A 20,397-nucleotide genomic window follows, 5' to 3' on the forward strand; every position below is an offset into this window, starting at 1 on the left:
TTCCTACCCTGTAAAGATGCATCTTTTCTTCTCTCACACACACTTCTTTGATCTGGCTGGTGTGCTTCCTTATGTCCTGTGGATTGAACCACAGCCCCATTTTGACCTTTGATCAGACTGTGCATTGGATGGGACCCAGACTCCCTCAGCCCTTTAGCCACAGGCCATGACATTCTTCCCTTAGAATCAGATCAAGCACAACACATGCCTTATTTTGTATTTGCTCCACACTCTCAAGACGCTTCATTGCCCTGTAGTCATGACTTTAGGTTAAGAATTAGAGGAAACTTTGTCAATATTGAAGTACTTCCTCAGTGGAATAAATTTTCAAAGGCGATTGTGGAAGCCTTGTCCTTTTTGGTAACAAAGAAGGTTCTGTGGCAACAGAACTTGGAAACATGACTTTTGGGTGGTGGCGGGGTGAAGTGACAATACGGGCTGGAGGATACTAGTAGTCATAGTCCAAATACAGTAAGTACAATATGTGTATGTGTATTGTGTGCCTTCAAGTCACTTCTGACTTATGGGGACCCTAAACTGAACCTATCATAGGGTTTCCTTGGCAAGATTTGTTCAGAGGAGGTTTGCAATTGCCTTCCCCTGAGGCTGAGAGCATGTGACTTGTCCATGATCATCCAGTGGGTTTCATGGCCAAGTGGGAACTGAAACCTGGTCTCCAGAGTTGTACTCCAACACTCAAACCACTACACCACACTGGGTCTCTAAGTACCAGATACCAGTACCAGACATCATGCTGAACAAGAGACCCTTTCAATTCTATGATGCTATAATTTTCCTATCTGCAAAGGGCTTCTTTTTGGAGGGAGAGTGGGGAACCTGGACAGCACATTCATTTCTAAACCATTTAGAAAAAACAACAGTGGACTGGACTTAAAGAAACATGAACAGAAAGAAAAGAGCTGTAAATACTGTTTGGCAAAGGTTTGTACAAGCACTGGAGGAAGAAATCTTTATGGTGATGCTATCATGAACACAGTTAAAACTAGCTGCTTGCTTTAGTTTTTGTGGATTACAGTTTACTTCCTCGAGACGAAAACAACAATAATGTAAATTATATATCACTATAATTCCACTTCAGCTCTCATGACTTCTTCCTATGGAATACTGGAGTTGACAGACAGATGAGGTACTAGAGGAGCTTTCTGGCTAATAATCCTAAAAACCTTTTCATTTCCCAGGAGTCCATAGGATAGGACTATGGTAGTTAAAAGATGAATATAGTGTTGTAACTCTGTAGTGTAAAAGGGCCATATGTTTATCTTGAAAGGGTTTTACAGCACTTCCCATGTTTCTGCTTGTGCAAACAGAAGAAACTCTTTGGTTTTAATTTCATTTTTCTTGCACAACAGTCTCATGCAAACAGTAAAAGAGGCCTCCAATGACCTTCCATATATAGAAGGCTTCTTTTGGATCCAGCCCAAGAACTATGCGAAACCTTCATGTCATTCAGAATTAGAAGTACAGTGGGCCCTTGGTATCCACTGGGGTTTGCATCCAGCCCCCACCCCCACCCTCCCACCCCCCGTGGATACCAAAATCCATGGATGCTCAAGTCCCGCTATATACAATGGCCTAGTAAAATGGTGTCCTTTATACAAAATGGCAAAATCAAGGTATTCTTTTAAGACTTTAAATATTTTTGGAAGATTTTTATGCCATGGATAGTTGAACTCTTGGATACAGAATCAGTAGATATGGAGGGCCAACTGTAAAATGTTCTTTGATGGAAGTCAGCTTCGTCTGATACACCAGCTGCGACCCTACCTGGAACGGGGGGACCTAGGAATTGTACATGGGCTAGTGATCTCTTGTCTTGACTTCTGCAACATGCTCTACATGAGGCAAATCTTATGCCATGTTCAGAAGCTGCAACTCATTCAAAATATGGCAGCCAGATGGGTCGCAGGAAAATCTAAATTTGACCGTATTACACCTATCCTGAAATCGCTACACTTGCTGCCTGTTAGCTTCCAAGCACAGTACAAGGTGTTTAGCTATAAAGCCCTACATGGCTTGGGTCCAGCATACTTAAGGGGCCTCCTCCCACATAATTCCTCCCACACACTCAGGTCCTCTGGGAAGAATATACTGCAGCTAAAGAAAACAAGGTTGGTGGAAACTTCCCAGAGGACCTTTTCAACTGCTGCTCCAAAAATTTGGGATGACCTGCCAGAGGAGATCCACATATGACATCCTTTGCTACCTTTAAAAAGGTGATAAAAACTGATATTTTCTGGAGGGCCTTCCCAGACTGACCTCCAAAAAGAATAGAATTGTCCACCTGCTCTACCTTTCCCTCCTCTTGATACGGCCACTCTGGCCTAATTTTAGTTTTAATGTACTGCTGTTATGAATTCTATGATTTTATTGCCTTTTCATTTGGCGGGTGGTGCTGAATAAGGGAATGTTCTTGATATGTTTTGTTATTGTTATGTAACTGTTATTTGATTTGCTGTTACCTGCCTTGATCCTCCAACAGGGAGAGGTGGGATACAAATAAATATTTTATTATTATTAAAATTATTATAAATGGTCCTTGGGTGCAAAAATGGCAAGAGAATGTTTCAATTCCCTCAATAGACAATCAAATGGAAATGTGTGTGTGTGTGCGTGAGTTATTCCAGCAGATGAAATTGGGATGCATATCTCCTTCCACCCTTCTCCTGAGCTCCACTTTCCAAACTGCATTTTTGGAGCTTGGCAAACTGGGGAAGAGCAGAGTTGACTTCCTACTCAATGGTGACAACATGGAGATTTATGTGTTCTGCCTGCTAGGGAAGCCAGCAACATCAATAAATGGTTCCTGCCTGAACTGCTGTGTCATTAGGAACAGCAGAGGAGAGTACATACAAGAAAAATGAAAAGGGAGGAGGGGTATTAGGGAAGGGAGGGAGGGATCAAAATTAGTGGTTGATGAACAGCCTCACATTGGAAGAAAATCAATGTGGTGGAGACTGCTTGGCCTTGCAATCAGGGAGGCCATCCATCACTCAGTTATTCCCTGAAATATGGGGTCATGGCAGCAGGGCACCTTAGTGACTAAAGGCCAGAAAATTCAGGCAACTAGGGACTTAACCTGAATGCCAAAAGGGGCTCCTTGAATAATTCATTAAAAGGCTAAACAATCCATATTGCAGTGCCCTTTCCTCCTCTCACCTCCCTGGGGGGCTGCACATCACTGAGGCTGAGGAGGATTGGTTCTTGATGGATGGAGTTGCTGCCCAATAATCTATGCCACTCTTCTCTTTATGTATTTATTGCACTCTCCCCGAGGGAGCTGCTCAGTGAGGTGGCTGCTTGTTGGAGGGTGGCTGGCCAAGGCGATAAGAACGTTGGATGATGAAAGAGTTGTTCCATCAAGGGTAAATCATACAGCTGGAAAAGCAGCACTAGACAATCCCTCAATGGGGTGATGGCTGAGACTGGAAAATCCCAAAGGGACACCAAATGTTAACCTTAGTTGTTGTTGTTTTTAAAATCAGTCTATTACCCTCTTTAGGGATATACATAAAAGAAACTGAGTTATCAACTTAGGCTGGGAATGAAAGACAGTTACTGAAGTCTCCTATATGCATGCATTTTGAAAAGAATGAATCCTTGAAGTCCAATATTTTCACTTTTCCAAATGTCAATTCAGACTTGAGCTTGGGAAATTTTGGGGCTGCATAGCTCCTGATCACCCAGCTAACATGGCCAGAGTGGATTACAGGAGTTGTAGTCCAAAAAAGGAAACTGTCCTAAACTTTTGTGCAAACCACGCTAGCAGCTACACTGTGTTAAGCCAATTCATCTTTTGTGTACATAATAAGTACATCACTTTCGACAAAGTTTTACATGCACAACCTTAACATTTTTTTTGCTCTTGTTACCAGAAGAAGCTTTGTTATGAAATAAGAAAAATGAACCAGTAGTGGGGGGGACCATATATGCAGGGGTGGGCTGACCAATGTTGTGTGGTCTGGCTGATTGTTGTTTTGTTTTGTTTTGTTTTTATTAGAATCTCTGTGGTCCTTTAATGTGTCTTGAATTTGGAAAGCAAAAATGCACACACTTGCAGCCAATTCTAAATGGTTTTTGACTCTGTCTTGATCAGGTTCCCTCAGTTTAGAGGTGGTGGAAACATCCAGATCTTGCAATGGGTATTCAGCCGGTGACTGTGGCACAAAATCCTTTTCATTAGCCAAAATTACAATCCTATGCATGCTTTACTGGGATGCAAGCCTGACTGAATTCCACAGTTGGACTTTATTTTGTGATTTTATTTCTAAAATTGCTTTACTAGGCTGAAAATTGAATTACTAGGCCTCTTTAAACAAAGACAAACTTGCTAATAAGACAAGTAGATAGATCAATAGAGAACATTTCCTTCTTTGGAATATTGTGTCCAGTTCTGGGCACCACAATTCAAAAAGGTTGTTGAGAAACTGGAGTGTGTCCAAAGGAGGGCGACTAAAATGGTGAAGGGTCTGGAAACCATGCCCTGGGAGGAACAACTTAGGGAGCTGGGGATGTTTAGTCTGGAAATGAGAAGGTTAAGAGGTGATATGATAGCCCTGTTTAAATATTTGAAGGGATGTCATTGAGGAGGAAACAAACAGTTTCTGCTGCTCCAGAGAACAGGACCTGGAACAATGGATGTAAGCTACAGCAAAAGAGATTCTACCTCAACATTTGGAGCAACTTCCTGACAGTAAGGGCTGTTCGACAGTGGAACACACTCCCTTGGAGTGCAGTGGAGTCTCCTTCCTTAGAGGTCTTTAAACAAAGGCTGTATGACCATCTGTCAGGGATGCTTTATGATTTCCTGCATGGCAGGAGGTTGGACTGGATGGCCCTTGGGGTCTCTTCCAACTCTATGATTCTATTCTATGACTTTGCTTTCAAAGCAAGGCAGTTCACAGTTTAAAAGGTGCTGTGGTTTACCATTCTGAAACACCATTTGGAGAGGGGAGAGGAACATAAACAAACTTGGCTTCCAAGGTTAGCATCGGCCAATAAGGGGAGGGAAGGAACCCAATAGCAATTGGTGTTAACCAAATCTCATTCCTGCCTCTGGAACAGTGGCTAATGCAAAAGCACTAAGAAGGGATGAGCCATCACAGCTTTCACTGCAGAGGGCAAAATGAGGGCATCCCCCCCATAATAATTCCATCTCTCTGAGTGTATGTGCCTTCTAGTAGCATGTCACTTTATGGTGACCCCATGAATTTCACGTTGTATTCTTAGGCAATGAATACTCAGAGGTGGCTGTTCCAGTTCTTTTCTCTGCAATACAGCTCTTCATTGGCAGTCTCCCAATGAAGACTGACTCTGTTTAGCTTCCAAGATCAGACAGGAGCTGGTGTCTTTAGGGTAGTCTACCCTTCAACAAAAGTTTCCTTCAGTCCCCCCATTCCTAACATTGCAGAGAATAAGACATTGGAGTATATCACATGGGGCTTTTTGCAGGTCAGATCCATGGTGACTCCTGGCTCAGCTATGCGAATTCATGTCGCAACGTGAATGTTTTATCACACCTGGTTGCCCTTCCAAACTGAGGGGGAATCGAATCCAAGGTAAGTCATGTGATGCGAATTCATGCAAAGCGGAGTGAGTGCAAATTGTATTACCGCAAGGGTGCATACCATGAAGATTCAATTATTCGAATTGGGACCCTTACGCATGCTCAGTGGGGGTCTGAACGCTGTCCTCCTTCCCTGCCCCCTCCTTAACTGGACTTCATTGGACTGAAGGAGCAGTCAGAGGATGATGGGATAGGTCTCAGGAGGTCACTGGGGCCAGGATTCGGATGCAGAAGGCAGGGGATGATGGGATAGGTTGCAGGAGGTCACTGGAGCCAGGATTCAGATGCAGGAGCAGGCAGGGGATGATGGGATGGGTGGCAGGGGGTCACTAGGGCCAGGATTTGGATGCAGGGGCAGGTAGGGGATGATGAGATAGGTCGCAGGGCATCACTGGAGCCAGGATTCGGATGCAGGAGAAGGCAGGGGATGATGGGATAGGTCGCAGGGGGTCACTGGAGCCAGGAGTCGGATGCAGGAGCAGGCAGGGGATGATGAGATAGGTTGCAGGGTGGCAGAGGGTGCGAGATGGCATGAAGGAGGAGGAGGGGGATGAAGGAGCAGGATGCAGGGGGCCAAGGGGGGCGACATTGGAGTGATCTTCCACACCAGACCAATTCGAAGTGAAGTCAAAGTGAGCTTGAAAGCGAATTCTGTGAATTCACTTTTCTCTGATTTTACCAAAATGAGAGGTCACTTTGGAATCACCATGGAAGCGCCACGGAAGGAGTGCCCATAGAAAGGAATCTCATCTGATAACACATTCATGTTATGACGTGCATTTGCATTGTGGACCTGCAGTCACCCTGGATCTGAGCTCCAAAAATCCCCATGATAAATGCCATTGAAAATCATTCACACCTATCTCTTTTACATTTGCTGTATTCACATTCTTTTGGTTACTGCCTGCCTTTACTTTTGATGTCTGAACCCCTTGTCTAAATGCTCAACTGCCATTTTAAATTACTGCAATACTAGAAAACTTTAGATTGAAGGAAGGATAAATAAATAATTAAATAAATACTTTAAAGATGTTCCAAGCTCTGAAGTGTGGTTGCTAGAAGTAAATATTCATGATCTTACAGCTGTCATCCCCAAAAGGCAATCTCATGTGGCAAGGACTGGACAAATGGCATGCTTTTCAGAAGTAGTGCCAAGGTCAGGCCACCTCTGCTCCTCAAAAATTGCTAATGCCAAGCCAGTTTGGTATGTCAGCATTCTGCTGTCACATCCAAGGCACAGAATAAATATGTTTTATGTTCTTCTTCAGAGTAATAGAAAAACAATCAACTCTTTGACAAAGGTGCAGGGAGCTCTTGGATCAGCACTATTTATGTTTTTGCAGGGTAGAGGTTAGATTTCTATCTGGAAGATCTTCAGAGGAGTCCAGACAAAAATGATCACAGAAATCCACATACAAGGAAAGCTTAACTGAAGAAGGGCAAAGACAAAAGTGTGAGCACAGTAGCTGTTAAAAATGAAAGAAGCAATGCAACAGTGTAAGTTCTGATCAGGCAACCCTGTGTCGCTTTTTTATATCACGTCTTCTGTGCAGACTTGTTTTTATAGGGCAACTGGCCCATGCAACCCTGTCTTTAATAATGACATATACAGTATAGTTTACACTGCTGATGAAATGACAGGGGAATGAGTGCAAGCAGACTGAATGGGATGAGGTAACTTGTGTTTCCCACCCCCTTCATTTATCATGGCCATGCATAATTGATGAATAGGGCTAGCAGTTTAAAAGATAAGAGCAATGTAGAGATTAGCAGCTATCATTCTTTTATTATTTACTACCACTGATATTGCCACATATTTTTATTATTCCATTTTAATAATTGTACTAGCAGGAAAAGGGGAAGAAGGAGAAAAAGGGAGGGAAAGCAGCAGTTTGCTGTGTGGCAAGAAACAAGATTAAAGGGTGCAATCGCTTTACCAGTGGCAAAACCAATGTCAAAAAATAACAGATGACACTGGCAATGAAGATGTTTTGTATGTTGGGACATTCAGGCTTGCTGGCCTTGAATCCTCACTGAAAGGCATAAATTGAGGGATAGAGTGGTACAGAAGGAAAGAAAGCTGGTTACAGATCTGTGGTGAACTACTGAGCTGAAGGAGCATTTGTATCTCTTTGAAACTTCAAATATGGTCCATCATATATAGATGTTCACATGCTGATTTTCACATGTTGAGAATTCCTTCCCTATTTCCATAATTAGAATATTGGAGTATCCTAGCAAATCACTTTCCGCATCAATAGTTCAAGGTCTCCTCAAGTAGATCACATCAGAGTTCAAGGTCTCAAGTAGATCACATTCATGCACTATTAGAAAGCTGCAAAGTATTTGCCAAAATTCTTATTATATTTTACAAGAGTCACAATCACCAATTCAGTTTTCTTGCTCAGGAGCCATGAGGTCTTAGTATGAAAATGAAGCCACAACCCAGGCCCTTATTACTTGCACCTCTATCCTAAAGGAGACAATAGAAAAGTTACTTTCTCATATCCTCCAACTGTCCAAATTTGGCAGTGGCAGTTACAATTAATCCTCTGTTATCCCTTTTTTCAGTTGCTTTAAAAATGTTGCATTTTCTTTCTCTCCCTCCCACTTCCCCCCCTTTGTCCTCACTTCAATTGCTGCAAAATGCAAAAGCAGTATGTACTCAATTTACTCAGCAGTGGAGAGAAGAGAGGAATGGGAAGAATCTTGCCCTTCCCAGTAAGTTCAGGCAAAAGTAAACTGCTGGAGCATCTCCTACCCATGTGTTGTTCCTGATTAATAACTTTTTCCATCTTGACACACTCTGATGTTGCTTAGCCACATGTGTCCTAATTTTCATATGTAAAACGTTTGGGGATATGTTTTTTTAGACAACAGCTCCCTGAATCCCTCAGCTAGTATGGTCACTGGCCACCTTGGCTGGTAGATTGTAAGGGGTAGTCCAAAAGCTAACCAAGTTCTGTATCTGACCACAAACATGCCCAATAGCTCCCAACATCAAAAGAAACCTCTTGAAGCAAATGCAAAGCAAGTCTATTTCTCTTTAGCCTCCCCTTATTCACACTTCTCCCATAATAGCAATAGCAAGTACATTTCTATACCGCTTATCAGTGCACTTAAGCACTCCCTAAGCGGTTTACAAAGTGTAAGCTAATTGTCCCCAACAACCTGGATACTCATTTTAGAGATCTATGGAAGGATGCAAGCCAGGGTTGATCTTGAGCCCTTGGCTGGTATTGAACTTTCAGCCTTATGGTTTGTGAGTGAGTGGCTGCAGTACAGGCATTTAAGCAGTGTGCCACCAGGGCTCCTATAAAGTTGCACATTGCATGCTCTGGTCTTTGGTACATGTCAATGGATAGTCATAGATAAGGTGTAAAGAAGGGTGGACATCATGCCATTGGAAATATGTTTGTCAGTGTTTAAAGCATGTGTACAGCACCAGAGCTTGATAAATTACTGTTATGGATTACAATGCCCAGAATCCTCCATGCAGAATGGCTAGCACAATAGGAGTCCATCCAGCTACAAGCTATAGTGTTGCACTGAATATGCTCCATGATTCTAGGTACTAGTTTATTCCTCTCAGGAATCACCACAGGCTTCCCCAGCTCTGAAAATACCCCCCCTTCCAGAAACAAAGTTTGACTTTTTCCAGCCAAAATTATTTTTCATTGGGGCATTTTTTTCTGGGCAAGCAGAGCATTGGGGGGGAAAGCCTTGGGGCTGCATGTAGACCATGGACTGCACTCTGTTCACCCTAGATATAATGGGGGGGGGACTCCAAGTCAGTGGAAGAGCACCTCCTTTGCAAGCTCTAGCCCCCAGGTCCAGTCCCTAAGGCTGGAAGAGTCTGCGCTTGAGGGACCAATGGCCTGAGATGGAGGAAGGAGTCCTCCTATGGAGCATACCAGAAGAGGGACCATTGCTTTGGGGTGCAGCATTGGCTTTACATGAGGTAAGTCTCAGCTAGCTCCAGCTAGGACTGAGCAAGAGTCCTATTGTTCTTAAGCACGAGAGAGCTGCTGAAAGTCAATCTAGACCAAACTAGACAACCCCATCCAATACAGTACTGATTTTGCCTCTAGGGGTGCTGGACCACCCCTTTTCTGGCAAAGAAAAAAGAAGAAGGCTGAACTGCCTGTATTTGAAGCCTCCAGAAGTGACATCATAAACATAAAATAAAATTTAAAAAATCAAAGTGCTGGTTCTGACTTATAAAAAACTATACAGTTCAGGTCAGATCTGAAGGACCGTACTCTCCTATGCTGTCCTGCTTCTGAGAAGATTCATCTCTCTATCCTCACAGATTTATCTGGTGGGAACAGAGGAGAGGGCCTTCTCAGTGGCTGCTCCCAGGCTCTGGACCTCCCTTCCCAGAGAAGTTAGTCTGGCACCTCCTTACTTAACAACAAGCAGGTGAAGACCTTTTTTATTTCTGCAGGCGTTTGAAGATAGATTGCTTTGGGAGGGGGAGGAAGAATGCCCCTGACATATGTGTTGGATTGTCAATTTGTTGTTTTATTTTTAACAGTTATATTTTTAACTTTTTAAAAAAATTATATTTGGATAGCTAAACTACAATTTCACGTTTGTATGCTGCAGTTGTTTAAGATGTGTTTGTTTTAAATCTTGTAAGCCACCTTCAGTCCTGAACTGGGGAAATAATAATAATAATACCCATTAACATTTAAAAAAATACCAGTTTTTGAAAACTGGGAGTGGACTTATTCACTCATTCAGTGTATACCTTGCTTTTCTTCTGCCAAGGGACTTAAAGCATCTTACAAACATTTAAAACAAAGTCCAGCTAAAAATATTATTTTACAAACCTTAAAAATAATTCAGCAAGCAAGCACACACACACATATATATACATATATATTTCATATCTCTATATTGTGTGTGTATGTGTGTGTACACACACACACACACACACACACATTTTATACAGGTGCTTTCAAGTCGCCTGCCGACTTACGGAGACCCCATGAATTTCATGAGGCAAGGAATACTCAGAGGTGGTTTGCTATTGTCTTCCTCTGAAATATAGATACAAAGATAAAATAAAAAACCACATCATGTTCAAAGCATCCTTCTGCCACACAATGTAAGCAGCAAAGGCCTGCATAAATAAAAAGTTTTTTTCCTAGCAGTGGAAAGCAAACACGAAGGAGAGAAACCAAACTCATGTGGAAGGGAGTTCCACAGCCTGGGGTCAGCCACTGAGAAGGCTCTCTCCCATCTCCTCACCAGGCATGTCTGTGATAGTAGTGGGACTGAAAGAAAGCCTTCCCCAAAGATCTTAAAAATTGAGCCAGCTTGTATAGGGAGATACAATCCATTAGACAGTCTGGATTTATAGGGCTTTAATGAGCACAACCTGCATTTTGTATTTTGCCTGGCTGTGGACTAGTAGCCCATAAACCTGCTTCCACAGGAAGGGTTACACATTCCTGTAACCATCCCCAGTTTGACCGCATCATTTTGGAGCTACTGCAGTTTCTGAACAGTTTCCAAAGGCAGACCCAGGTGGAGTGTGTTACAGTAATCCAAACAAGATGGTGTGTGTCACTGCAGCCAGACTTCCCAGTTTTGGGGGAAAGGAATGGAACAAATAAAGTGGAGGTGGAGGTAGTAGCAGCAGTTGTTGTTGGTGGTGGTGTGTGCCTTCAGGTTGCTTCCAACTTATGGCGACCCTAAGGCAAACCTATCATGGGGATTTCTGGGGCTGAGAGTGTGTGACTTGCGCAGGGCCACCCAGTGGATTTCCATGGCCAAGTGGAGAATCGGATCCTGATCTCCACAGTTGTAGTAGGTTTTCTTTTCTTGTTTTGCTTCTTTGGCAGTCCATGTGGGCACCCTGCACCCACCTCAGCTGCCCACTCCTAATGCACACAATGCAAGGCAAAGATGGGCCAGTGCTGTGACTGGTTACCAGTCAGTTTTGTGCTTTCAGAAAGCAGCACACTAGAGGGCTCTGCATGCACAGGAGGGGAGGATGGCTCAGGATGTGTATATATCCAATGTACGCCTCTCCAGCCCTCATTGCAGAGAACATCTCAATTTTTAACAAGCAGTTTGGGGTCTGCTTTTAAAAAGTTGTTGGGAGGGGGAAGTGACATTAAAAAGCAGAGGCACATTTTGTATTTCCATGACCCACTTGGATGGAAGCTGAAACAGTCTAAGTGCCACTATTATTCCGCTTATTAGTCTTTTAGCCTGAATAGTGAATACTGTGTCAGGTGCAGCCAGAGCTTGGGGAAGTTATTTCTTGGGATGACAACTCCCAGAATCCTCCTGGCATCTTGCCTGGGGGATTCTGGGAGTTGTCATCCAAAAAGGCTCTGGTGCTGCACACAAACTTGGAGCACTGGCACACACAAAACACAGCTGAAACTCTAGATGCAGTACGCAGAAAGAAAGAAAGACAGACAGACACATCTTTCCCAGCATGGCTTTTTCGTCTCCTCAGTAATAATGTCCAAAGCACTTTTGGGCACAAAATCAGAACTTCTTCTTCAGCCTTTTGGATTGGAAAAGCATCCCCTGAAACTCATCTCTGCTCTGTTCAAATCCCAGGGCAGTCCTGCAAGAGTCCTCCGCTGAACCTTGGCAGTCTTCTTGGCAGTGTCAACTTTCTGAGTTTAAAATGGGAACAAATGGGGGTGGCTAAGAAGGACTTTATCAGACTGAAGGATGCTGTTAGATGGCAGAGAGACAGACAGAGAGAGAGAGAAGGAAAGGGGTCCAGCCTTTAGATTCAGATATATGTATATATACAATATGTCCCAAAAGGAACAAGGGCCTTATCAGTTTGGTCATATCCATGTCTGCTTACCTGCTCCAGAAAGGATATACTCCAGGAAGACCATCAGGGCGATGCTTTTGCCCCGCAGGGCTCCACCTCGGAAAGGCATCTTCTTCACCGAAACGAGGATGAGGATGAGGATGATGATGATAATAATAATAATAATAATAATAATAATAATAATAATAATAGCAGTGGTAGGAGCGTAGTAGTATTTCTGTTCTTTTTACAAGCCTGGTGCCCAGGTGACCATTTTGGAGGAAAGCCTTTGCCTCCTCAGTTTCTTCTTCTCCTTCGTCTCCTCCTGGAACCCAGCCCCCTGTGTGTGTGTGTGTGTGTGTGTTGTTGCCCTTGTGGTTGCTCCAGGTCCTGGGGACGCCTTTCCTCTCTCTCTGTCTGTCTGTCTGTCTGTCTCCGGGCGCCCCTCGCCCTCAGCCTCCCCAGCAGCCAACCCTAGCCCTCAGTCCCTCCTCGGTCGGCTGCTGCTTGGAAAGGCTGGGAGGGGGGAGGGCTGGCTCTGGACCCTTCTTCCCTGCCGAGAGGAGGCTCACAGGGCTGGCAGCGGAGCCTCTCCGAGGAGAGAGAGAGAGAGAGACCCAGGCGATGCCAACCACGGGGCCATGCCCCAGAACCCCCCCCCCCGACCCTCCTCCTGCCCCCGCCCAGCGCTTTCGATTTCGCTTCGGCCCAGTTGCCCCCCCTCCGCTACATACACACTCTCTCTCTCTCTCTCTCTCTCTCTCTCTCTCTCACACACACACACACACACACACACACAGAGAGACTTACATACAGACAGACACAGAGAGACTGTCTCTCTCACCCAGAGATACACACAGGGAGGCTCACACACAAACCACACACCACACGGAGACTGTCTCACACACAGACTCACGCAAAACACACACACAGAGACTCCTCCGCTGAACCCTGGCAGTCTAAGGTCCCCTCCACAACACCCCAGAACGAATGCAGTCTGAAACCGCTTCAACTGCACACACACACACACCCCATAGAGAGAGACTGCCTCTCTCACACACAGATGTACACACAGGGAGACTCGCTCGCTCGCTCTCTCTCACACACACACACACACAGAGGCAGATACAGAGCTCCCCCCCCTCTCTCTGCCCCATTGGCGGGAGTGCAATGGGGCCCAGGTGCGGGGTCTTTCCTGGGGGGCCCTTCCCCGCCTTCGCCCTTCTTTCTCTGGGGTTAAACCCCGGCCCCTCGGTCTTCATCCCAGGGAGACAAGGAGCGGGGCTGGGGAACCCCACACACAACATACACACCACGCACCACGCAGCCTCCCCTTTGGGCTGTCACTTTCTAAGGCCCAGGGCTGGCACTCAGACCCACACAAACACACCCCACACACAGACACAGGGACCACTTGGCTGCCCCTTCCCCAAATTACAACAACAAGAACAACAAGCCCTCATCATCCACAGGGACTCAGGGGACTCTAGACAGGGCTCCTCTTTTGGCTCGGGATGTGTGTTGTTGTTGTTGTTGTGCCTTCAAAGTCATGCGTGTGAGCTATGGCGACCCAAAGGTGTCACAAGTCTTCCTTGGCCAGATTTGTCCCGAGGGCTCTTGCATTCCTTCCCTTTCCCCTGAGGCTGAGAGAGTGTGGCTTGAGCCCAAGGCCACCCCAGTGGGTTTCTATGGCCAAGAACACAAGCCTGGTCCCCAAGCCACGACACACCACCCTGACACACACACACTCTCTCGGGTGTATATGTGTATGTGTATGCACACGCACACAGGACAAGGCAATACGCACACACACACACAAACAAACTGAGGAAGGCTAATATATATATATATATATATATATATATATATATATATCCTACACACACACACATAGGGCAAGGCTATAATATATATCTATATGTATATATGGCCTTCCTCTCTCTCTCTCTCTCTCTCTGTGTGTGTGTGTATATATACACACACTCACACTCAGAGTGATCACGTCCTAACCACAAAGGAGGACAAGGCCCCACAACGAACCCCGACTCCCAGAATTCCATAGCAGCTTTGAGCCAGAAAAAGAGTTAAAGCAGTACCAAACCGGGTTATTTCTCCAGTGTGGATGCAGCCTTCCTAATTTTGTAATCCTTTGGCTGCTATCTATTCCACCTAAACCTTTTTTTGCCCTGAGTGGCTGTAAATAGGGTGACTTCAACTTGTGATCATATATATATGTGTGTGTGTATTATGTATGTATGTATGTATGTATGTATGAGAAAGCCTTGCCTCGCCTCTGCTTTCCGCGCCGCCTTCAGGGAATTAGTGTCGCCACAGCGCCCCCTCTCGGCGGAAGAGGGCCACGACAACAACAAGGACAACGAGAAGGGCTGGCCTTGTCTCACACTGCACTTTGTGGAGTGCAACTCCTCAACCAATATTTCTTTTGTGAGGGTACCCTCTGCTCCAGCCATATTAGTAGTACCAAAGGCTAGTGTTTTATGGTCACCTCCTGTTGAAATGTTTCTTTGTCAAGAAACAGATATAACATAAAACCACCTTCTAGTCTCTCCTTGCGATGGCATCGCCACCAACATGACCCACAATAATACCTCCCCCCTGGGTCCATAAGTATTGGGTGGATGTTCTAATCCCTTTTTGCATTGTCTCTGGCTAAGTCTGCATGAGGACACTTGATCAGACCTACTCAGAGGCAAAATGTTCATCACCCATCTTCCTTCATCAACATATCTTCCCCAGGCACCCCATTCTGTAGCCCTCTGATAACAAGCTTATCATCCTCACTCTCCATCGAAGCACTTTTGACTTAACTCCTTGAAATATGCTTTTCATCTTCCTCCCTTTGTGGGCTATGTGTCTGTCAGACATAAGATAAGGCCCTATTGTGAGACCGAGGAATGCTTCCTTTGTCATATAAGGCTATTGTACCAAGATCTAGACTAAATTCTCTGCTTTTTGCCTGCAAGGTGTAGGGCACAACTTTTGGGAGCCTAAATAATACACATAAATCAATCCCTCTTTGAAATTGAAATGAACATTTCAGTTTCAGAGAACACTTAACATTCTTTTATTATACTGTGTCACTTCTTGGTCAATCTCACTCAGTATTATTTAGTCATACCAGGGGTGAACAAAGTTTTGCCCACAAGCCACATGCTGAACCCAAGCCCCTTTTTGCAACCTGATGCTCATCTGATTTTTTTTTTGTTGTTTTTATTAAATTGACATCATCGTTTGCCGCTAAAATTGGCACTCAGTGCGCTATTGACAGCGTGAAAAAGATTTGTTAGTGACAAAAGAGGTGGAATGTTATATTGAAGATTTTCACACCGCTGCTTACCATGGGTTAAGTGCTGGTAAAGCACCGGTAAAACATCCCTGAAGTGAGAGTTTGTGAAAGCTGGTTGTGCTCCTGAAACGTCAGTGAAGCATCCCCTTGCCTCTACTGTCCTTGAATTGTTCTCAGAGCAGCCATTTCCTATTAATGGGAACTTTGCATTAATGGGAAATGGTTGCTCTGCGAATGTTTCAAGGACGGTAGAGGTGAAGGGACGCTTCACCGATGTTTCAGAGGTGCAACCAGCTTTCACACCCTCATGTTTCAGGGATGTTTTACCGGCACTTACCATGGTAAGCACCAGGGTGAAAATCTTCATTATGGCAATGTATATTCCTTTACAGTAATAGCGAGAGCCAGTGTGGTGTAGTGGCTTGAGTGTTAGACTGCAGCTCTGGAGACTAAGGTTTGATTCCCCACTCAGCTATGAAACCCATTGGGTGACCTTGGGCAAGTCCCATGCTCTCAGCCTCAGAGAAAGGCAATGGGAAACTCCTTCTGAACAAATCTTGCCAAGAAAACCCCATCATTGGGTCACCTTAGGGTTGACATAAATCGTAAACAACTTGAAGGCACACAACAATAACAAACAACAGTGGAGAGAGGTATCTATCTCCGACATCTGCACCAACATCCTGACCCACTCTGCTGCTGAGGCACACCTCCTGTCTATTTAGTGGCAGAAATAGCCAGGCAACAGCAAGCTGTGTTCCTGCATCTGGACATATGAAAAAGTAGAAGCCATCCTCCTGGGCTTCACAAGAGGTCTAGGAGGTGGATGCTACTGCCTGGCCACCCTCACCCCACCCAAATCCAGGCACTAAATCCCCCTTTGTGGGTGGCATGGGTACCCAGATGGCAGGGAGATAGGTTGTGTGCACAGGGAGAGGGGAGGGGATGGAGCTACATCTAGCAGGCCTTTACACTCCATAAGACTGAAGCAAAATCACAGCCTTAATATCCTAGTCAAAATCTTAGGCTGCATCTGCACTGCAGAAATAATGCAATTTGACATGGCTTCAACAATCATGGCTCCATTCTATAGAATCCTTGGATTTGTAGTTTGTGGTGGTACCAGAGGGTCTGAACAGACAGGCCAGAATAAAGCTGCTTCAGGTCACTTTGGAGGTATGATGTTTAAATGCTGCATGTGTCCTAAGAGGCCGGAAGCCATGCCAAAGACTGGAGTGCAGCTTTGGCGCAGCTTCTGGCCTCTTAAGAAGTGTGTGTCATTTAAACAGCATACCTCCAAAGTGACCCGAAGCAGCTTTATTTTGGTCTGTCTGTTCAGGCCCAGAGTTGTCTGAGAGAAGGCTAAATATCCCAGAAAACAAATCCTAGAATTCCTTAACATCGAGCCATGGTAGTTGTAGTGTAGTGTAGTGTAGATGCAGCCTTAATAAATTTAGTTCCTTTTCATTCATTGTCAGTAGTCTTTACCACAGACTACTGTATCATGGTAACTGAAAGGGTTAATTCATGTATTAATATCATTATGATAATAATTAATCACGTACAAGCGCAGGCATCCCCCCATATGAACCCACAAGGTTCCTAAAACCTATGGCTTAAGGTGAGGATGTGAGACAGATCCTTCTTCCCTTTCACAGGAGGCCAGACTGGCTCCCTTCTTGCTTTCCTTTCACTGGCAAAGACATTTTTATTCAAGCAGGTTTTTAAATGTGTAATTGTGTCAGGGGAGCTTTTATATGGGGTGTGTGCTTTGCTTATGTTTTTTGAGTTTTGTATGTTTATGTAATTTCCTACTCTTTTTCAGCTAGTTGATTTTAATTTTCTTTTACATATTTTTGTAAAGTTTTAAAATGATTTTATTTGTGAGCCACCTTGAGTCCCTTTCTGGGAGAAAGGTGGCATAGAAGTGAAGTGAAATGAAGTGAGATAAATAAATACATAAATAAACTTTTATCTGTTAATCATTTGGGGTGGGTTCAAACAAAAATTCACCAAACAGTGATACCTTTATTGACCAACCAAAATACTTGTTGCAAGCTTTCAAAGCTCCACTGGCTTCTTCATCAGGCAAGATGTTACATACCAAACAGGGGGGAAATTAGAGATGTTACTAATAAGATGCCTGGATTTTGTTGTTTCTGTCCTTAATTAACATGTTGTAGGGAGGGTATCTTTAGCAGGCTGGCATCTCCTCCTCTAGCCATAGCAGCAATTGGGCAAAGTCCAGGAAGTTTAAAATCCATTTGCATATCAACAAGGACTCCTCTTTTGCAATCCAATATGTCTCAGTTTCTGTGAGGCCACAGGCCTCTTTGTAGGCAGAGGACCATGGACTCCTCAAGAAGTCTCCATGTTTTTGCATCAGGAAGATTTTGGTAGGTGATGAGGTAAAACATGCCAAATCCGGCCCAAATTTGAGAAGAAAAAAAATTGTTTTACCTTGGTTGAAGGTCCCAGTTCAGTGGCTCACTTATCGAGTTCTCCTGTTGCAGTTACAATGTCGTATCTCACAATCCAGAAAACATACAGGGGTAGCTGTGTTGGCCATTTAGTAAATTCAAACAAAAATCCACCAAACAGTGATACCTTTATTGACCAACAGAAATGTACAATGTTGGAAGCTTTCAAAGCTCCACTGGCTTCCTCATCAGGCAAGATCAGACAAGGCCCGTGGGAGCAGGAGAGAGAAACTGCTACATTTTAAAAGCAGCTGAAAAAGTGGGTCGACAGAGGATTAATTGGGACTGTTCCTGCCAAACTGGGACAATTGGAAGATATAGCTTATATTGCTTTGACTGTTGGTCTCTCATGATTTGTAGATTTAACCATTGTTCTCAGTTTATGGAGGCTGTGATTCCTTTTTTTAAAAAATTAAATTAATTTTTAATCAATTTTACTTGTTCTGCAGCTATACTGGAAACATACATTTCATAAAAAATATAATAAAATGAATGAATAGTGTGTGGGAGAGCTACAGAGATGTGTGAGAGAAGCCCAAAGCAAATGAAAAGAGAGATCTGAATATTTGCTTATCTGATTGTACAGTGGCCCCTTGGTATCCACTGGGGTTAGTTCCAGCATACTCCATGTCCACCAAAATATGTGTATGTTCAAATCCCATTGAATACAATGGCATAGTAAAATGGTGTTCCTTATATAAAATGGCAAAAACAAGGTTTGCTTTTGAAATTTATATATATATATATATATATATATATATATATATATATATAATATTTCAAGCCATGGATGCTTGAATCTGTGGAATCTGTGCATACTGAGGGCCAACAGTATTGCATTATAAGAATAGGCTTTGCCAGGTTTTGCCCTATCTCAGTTTGTATTCTTGCAAAAGGTCTCCAGGGCCCAGAGTGGGCTGAAGAGAATGAATATTTGTAGTCATGTGTGCAGACTGCAAGGGAGGCCAAATTTGATTCAAAGGGACAAGGTTAACCTCATGGACAAAACCAACTAGAGAATAAACAGACCTGTGAATGATTCCCAAGGAGGAGGTGGCAGGAGAAACCAATAGGATTGTACAGTGTGTCAGCCATGGTATCCTTTCCACAGAAGATTGGAGATACCCACACAAAATTCAGGGAAAGGAACAGCCATCTTTTATGACAGGTCACACTTGAGCTGCTGCTTCAAGTCCTGCTGAATTGTTTCCAGGTTTCACTCCTTACACCAGTGTTCCTGGTGAACTGTCTTCTGCTGCAGCTAACATTTCTTCATAGGCCATGTCCACTCTGAAAGAAATTTGTGGCGGGCTCCCCTTGTACCCCCTTCCTGAGGATAGAGGACGAAAGGATGGGATTCCCCATGCTCCAGTCAGAACACCCAATCTCACCATGCAGGAAAAAAAGGTAAGAGAGCATTGACATTCCTCCTTTGTGGGCAGACTTCAGACAATACTGGGGGAAGGCAATCTCCATCCATTTGTAGCATTTAGATATCCCAAAGGCTAAGAAGTTAATTCACTGCCATCAGTGGCAACATGGAAAGACTGGTATGTCTACACAAGAGGTTTCCCTGTTCCCCTTACTTGAACTTCCACTAAACCCCAAAAGGTGAAATACATCAGCTGGATAGACAAATAAACTAAACATTATTTTACTTCACATTTTCAAATTTAGTCTTTTAAAATAAGAACACGGAGTGATGTATGAAGACAGCAAATTTATCACCCAGCCCTAAGCATACTTCCATAGAAGTAAATCATAGTGAGTCCAAAGAGACCTTTCCCTAATAAGTGCATTTATCTTTGTGTACTTTTTAAAAAAATAATCACTATATTTACACTTGTTGCTCTTCTATTTGCAAGCCTAATTATTGGTTTCTGTATCAGTTTATGATGTATTTACAATATCAACAAGGAGGAATTGGAGTGTCAAATCTAGTAGTAAGAGTCACATGGCACTCGAGATGTTCTGGACTGCAAATCCCAACATCCATCACCACTAATGGTTCTGGCTAGGGCTATTGGACCTTGCAGTCCAATGGTGTCTGTTGAGCACAATGATCCCTAACTCTGATGTAAGCTGATCATTGATACTGTTCACATTTTTCCCATTGTGGCAAATAACTAGTTATCCTTTTTATCCCAAAAGTAAAAAGCGGCTGATTTTGCCCACTTTCTACAAGGGTTAATGTCGGTTTTATGCTCAAATTAGCCCAATGTAATCTGAAAAC

General features: G+C 43.9%; 2 protein-coding genes across 2 annotated transcripts in view; one reads left to right on the forward strand and one right to left on the reverse strand.

Moving 5' to 3' along the window:
• LOC121923346 (netrin-4-like) overlaps positions 1–12,796 on the reverse strand; it is a 95,971-nt gene extending 83,175 nt beyond the window's left edge. The window contains exons 1-2 of the mRNA XM_042453689.1: positions 12,571–12,796; positions 12,429–12,540 (exon numbers count right to left, since the gene is read on the reverse strand). Coding sequence (XP_042309623.1) covers positions 12,429–12,507 — 79 coding nt within the window. The 5' untranslated portion in view covers positions 12,508–12,540; positions 12,571–12,796. The remainder of the gene's footprint in view (positions 1–12,428; positions 12,541–12,570) is intronic.
• A 6,465-nt stretch (positions 12,797–19,261) lies between these two features.
• UROC1 (urocanate hydratase 1) overlaps positions 19,262–20,397 on the forward strand; it is an 82,680-nt gene continuing 81,544 nt past the window's right edge. Inside the window, 1 exon segment of the mRNA XM_042451798.1 lies at positions 19,262–19,571. Within this exon segment, the coding sequence (XP_042307732.1) occupies positions 19,446–19,571 (126 nt within the window). The 5' untranslated portion in view covers positions 19,262–19,445.

The sequence above is a fragment of the Sceloporus undulatus genome, chromosome 2 (genome assembly GCF_019175285.1).
Source record: "Sceloporus undulatus isolate JIND9_A2432 ecotype Alabama chromosome 2, SceUnd_v1.1, whole genome shotgun sequence".
Lineage (NCBI taxonomy): Eukaryota > Metazoa > Chordata > Lepidosauria > Squamata > Phrynosomatidae > Sceloporus > Sceloporus undulatus.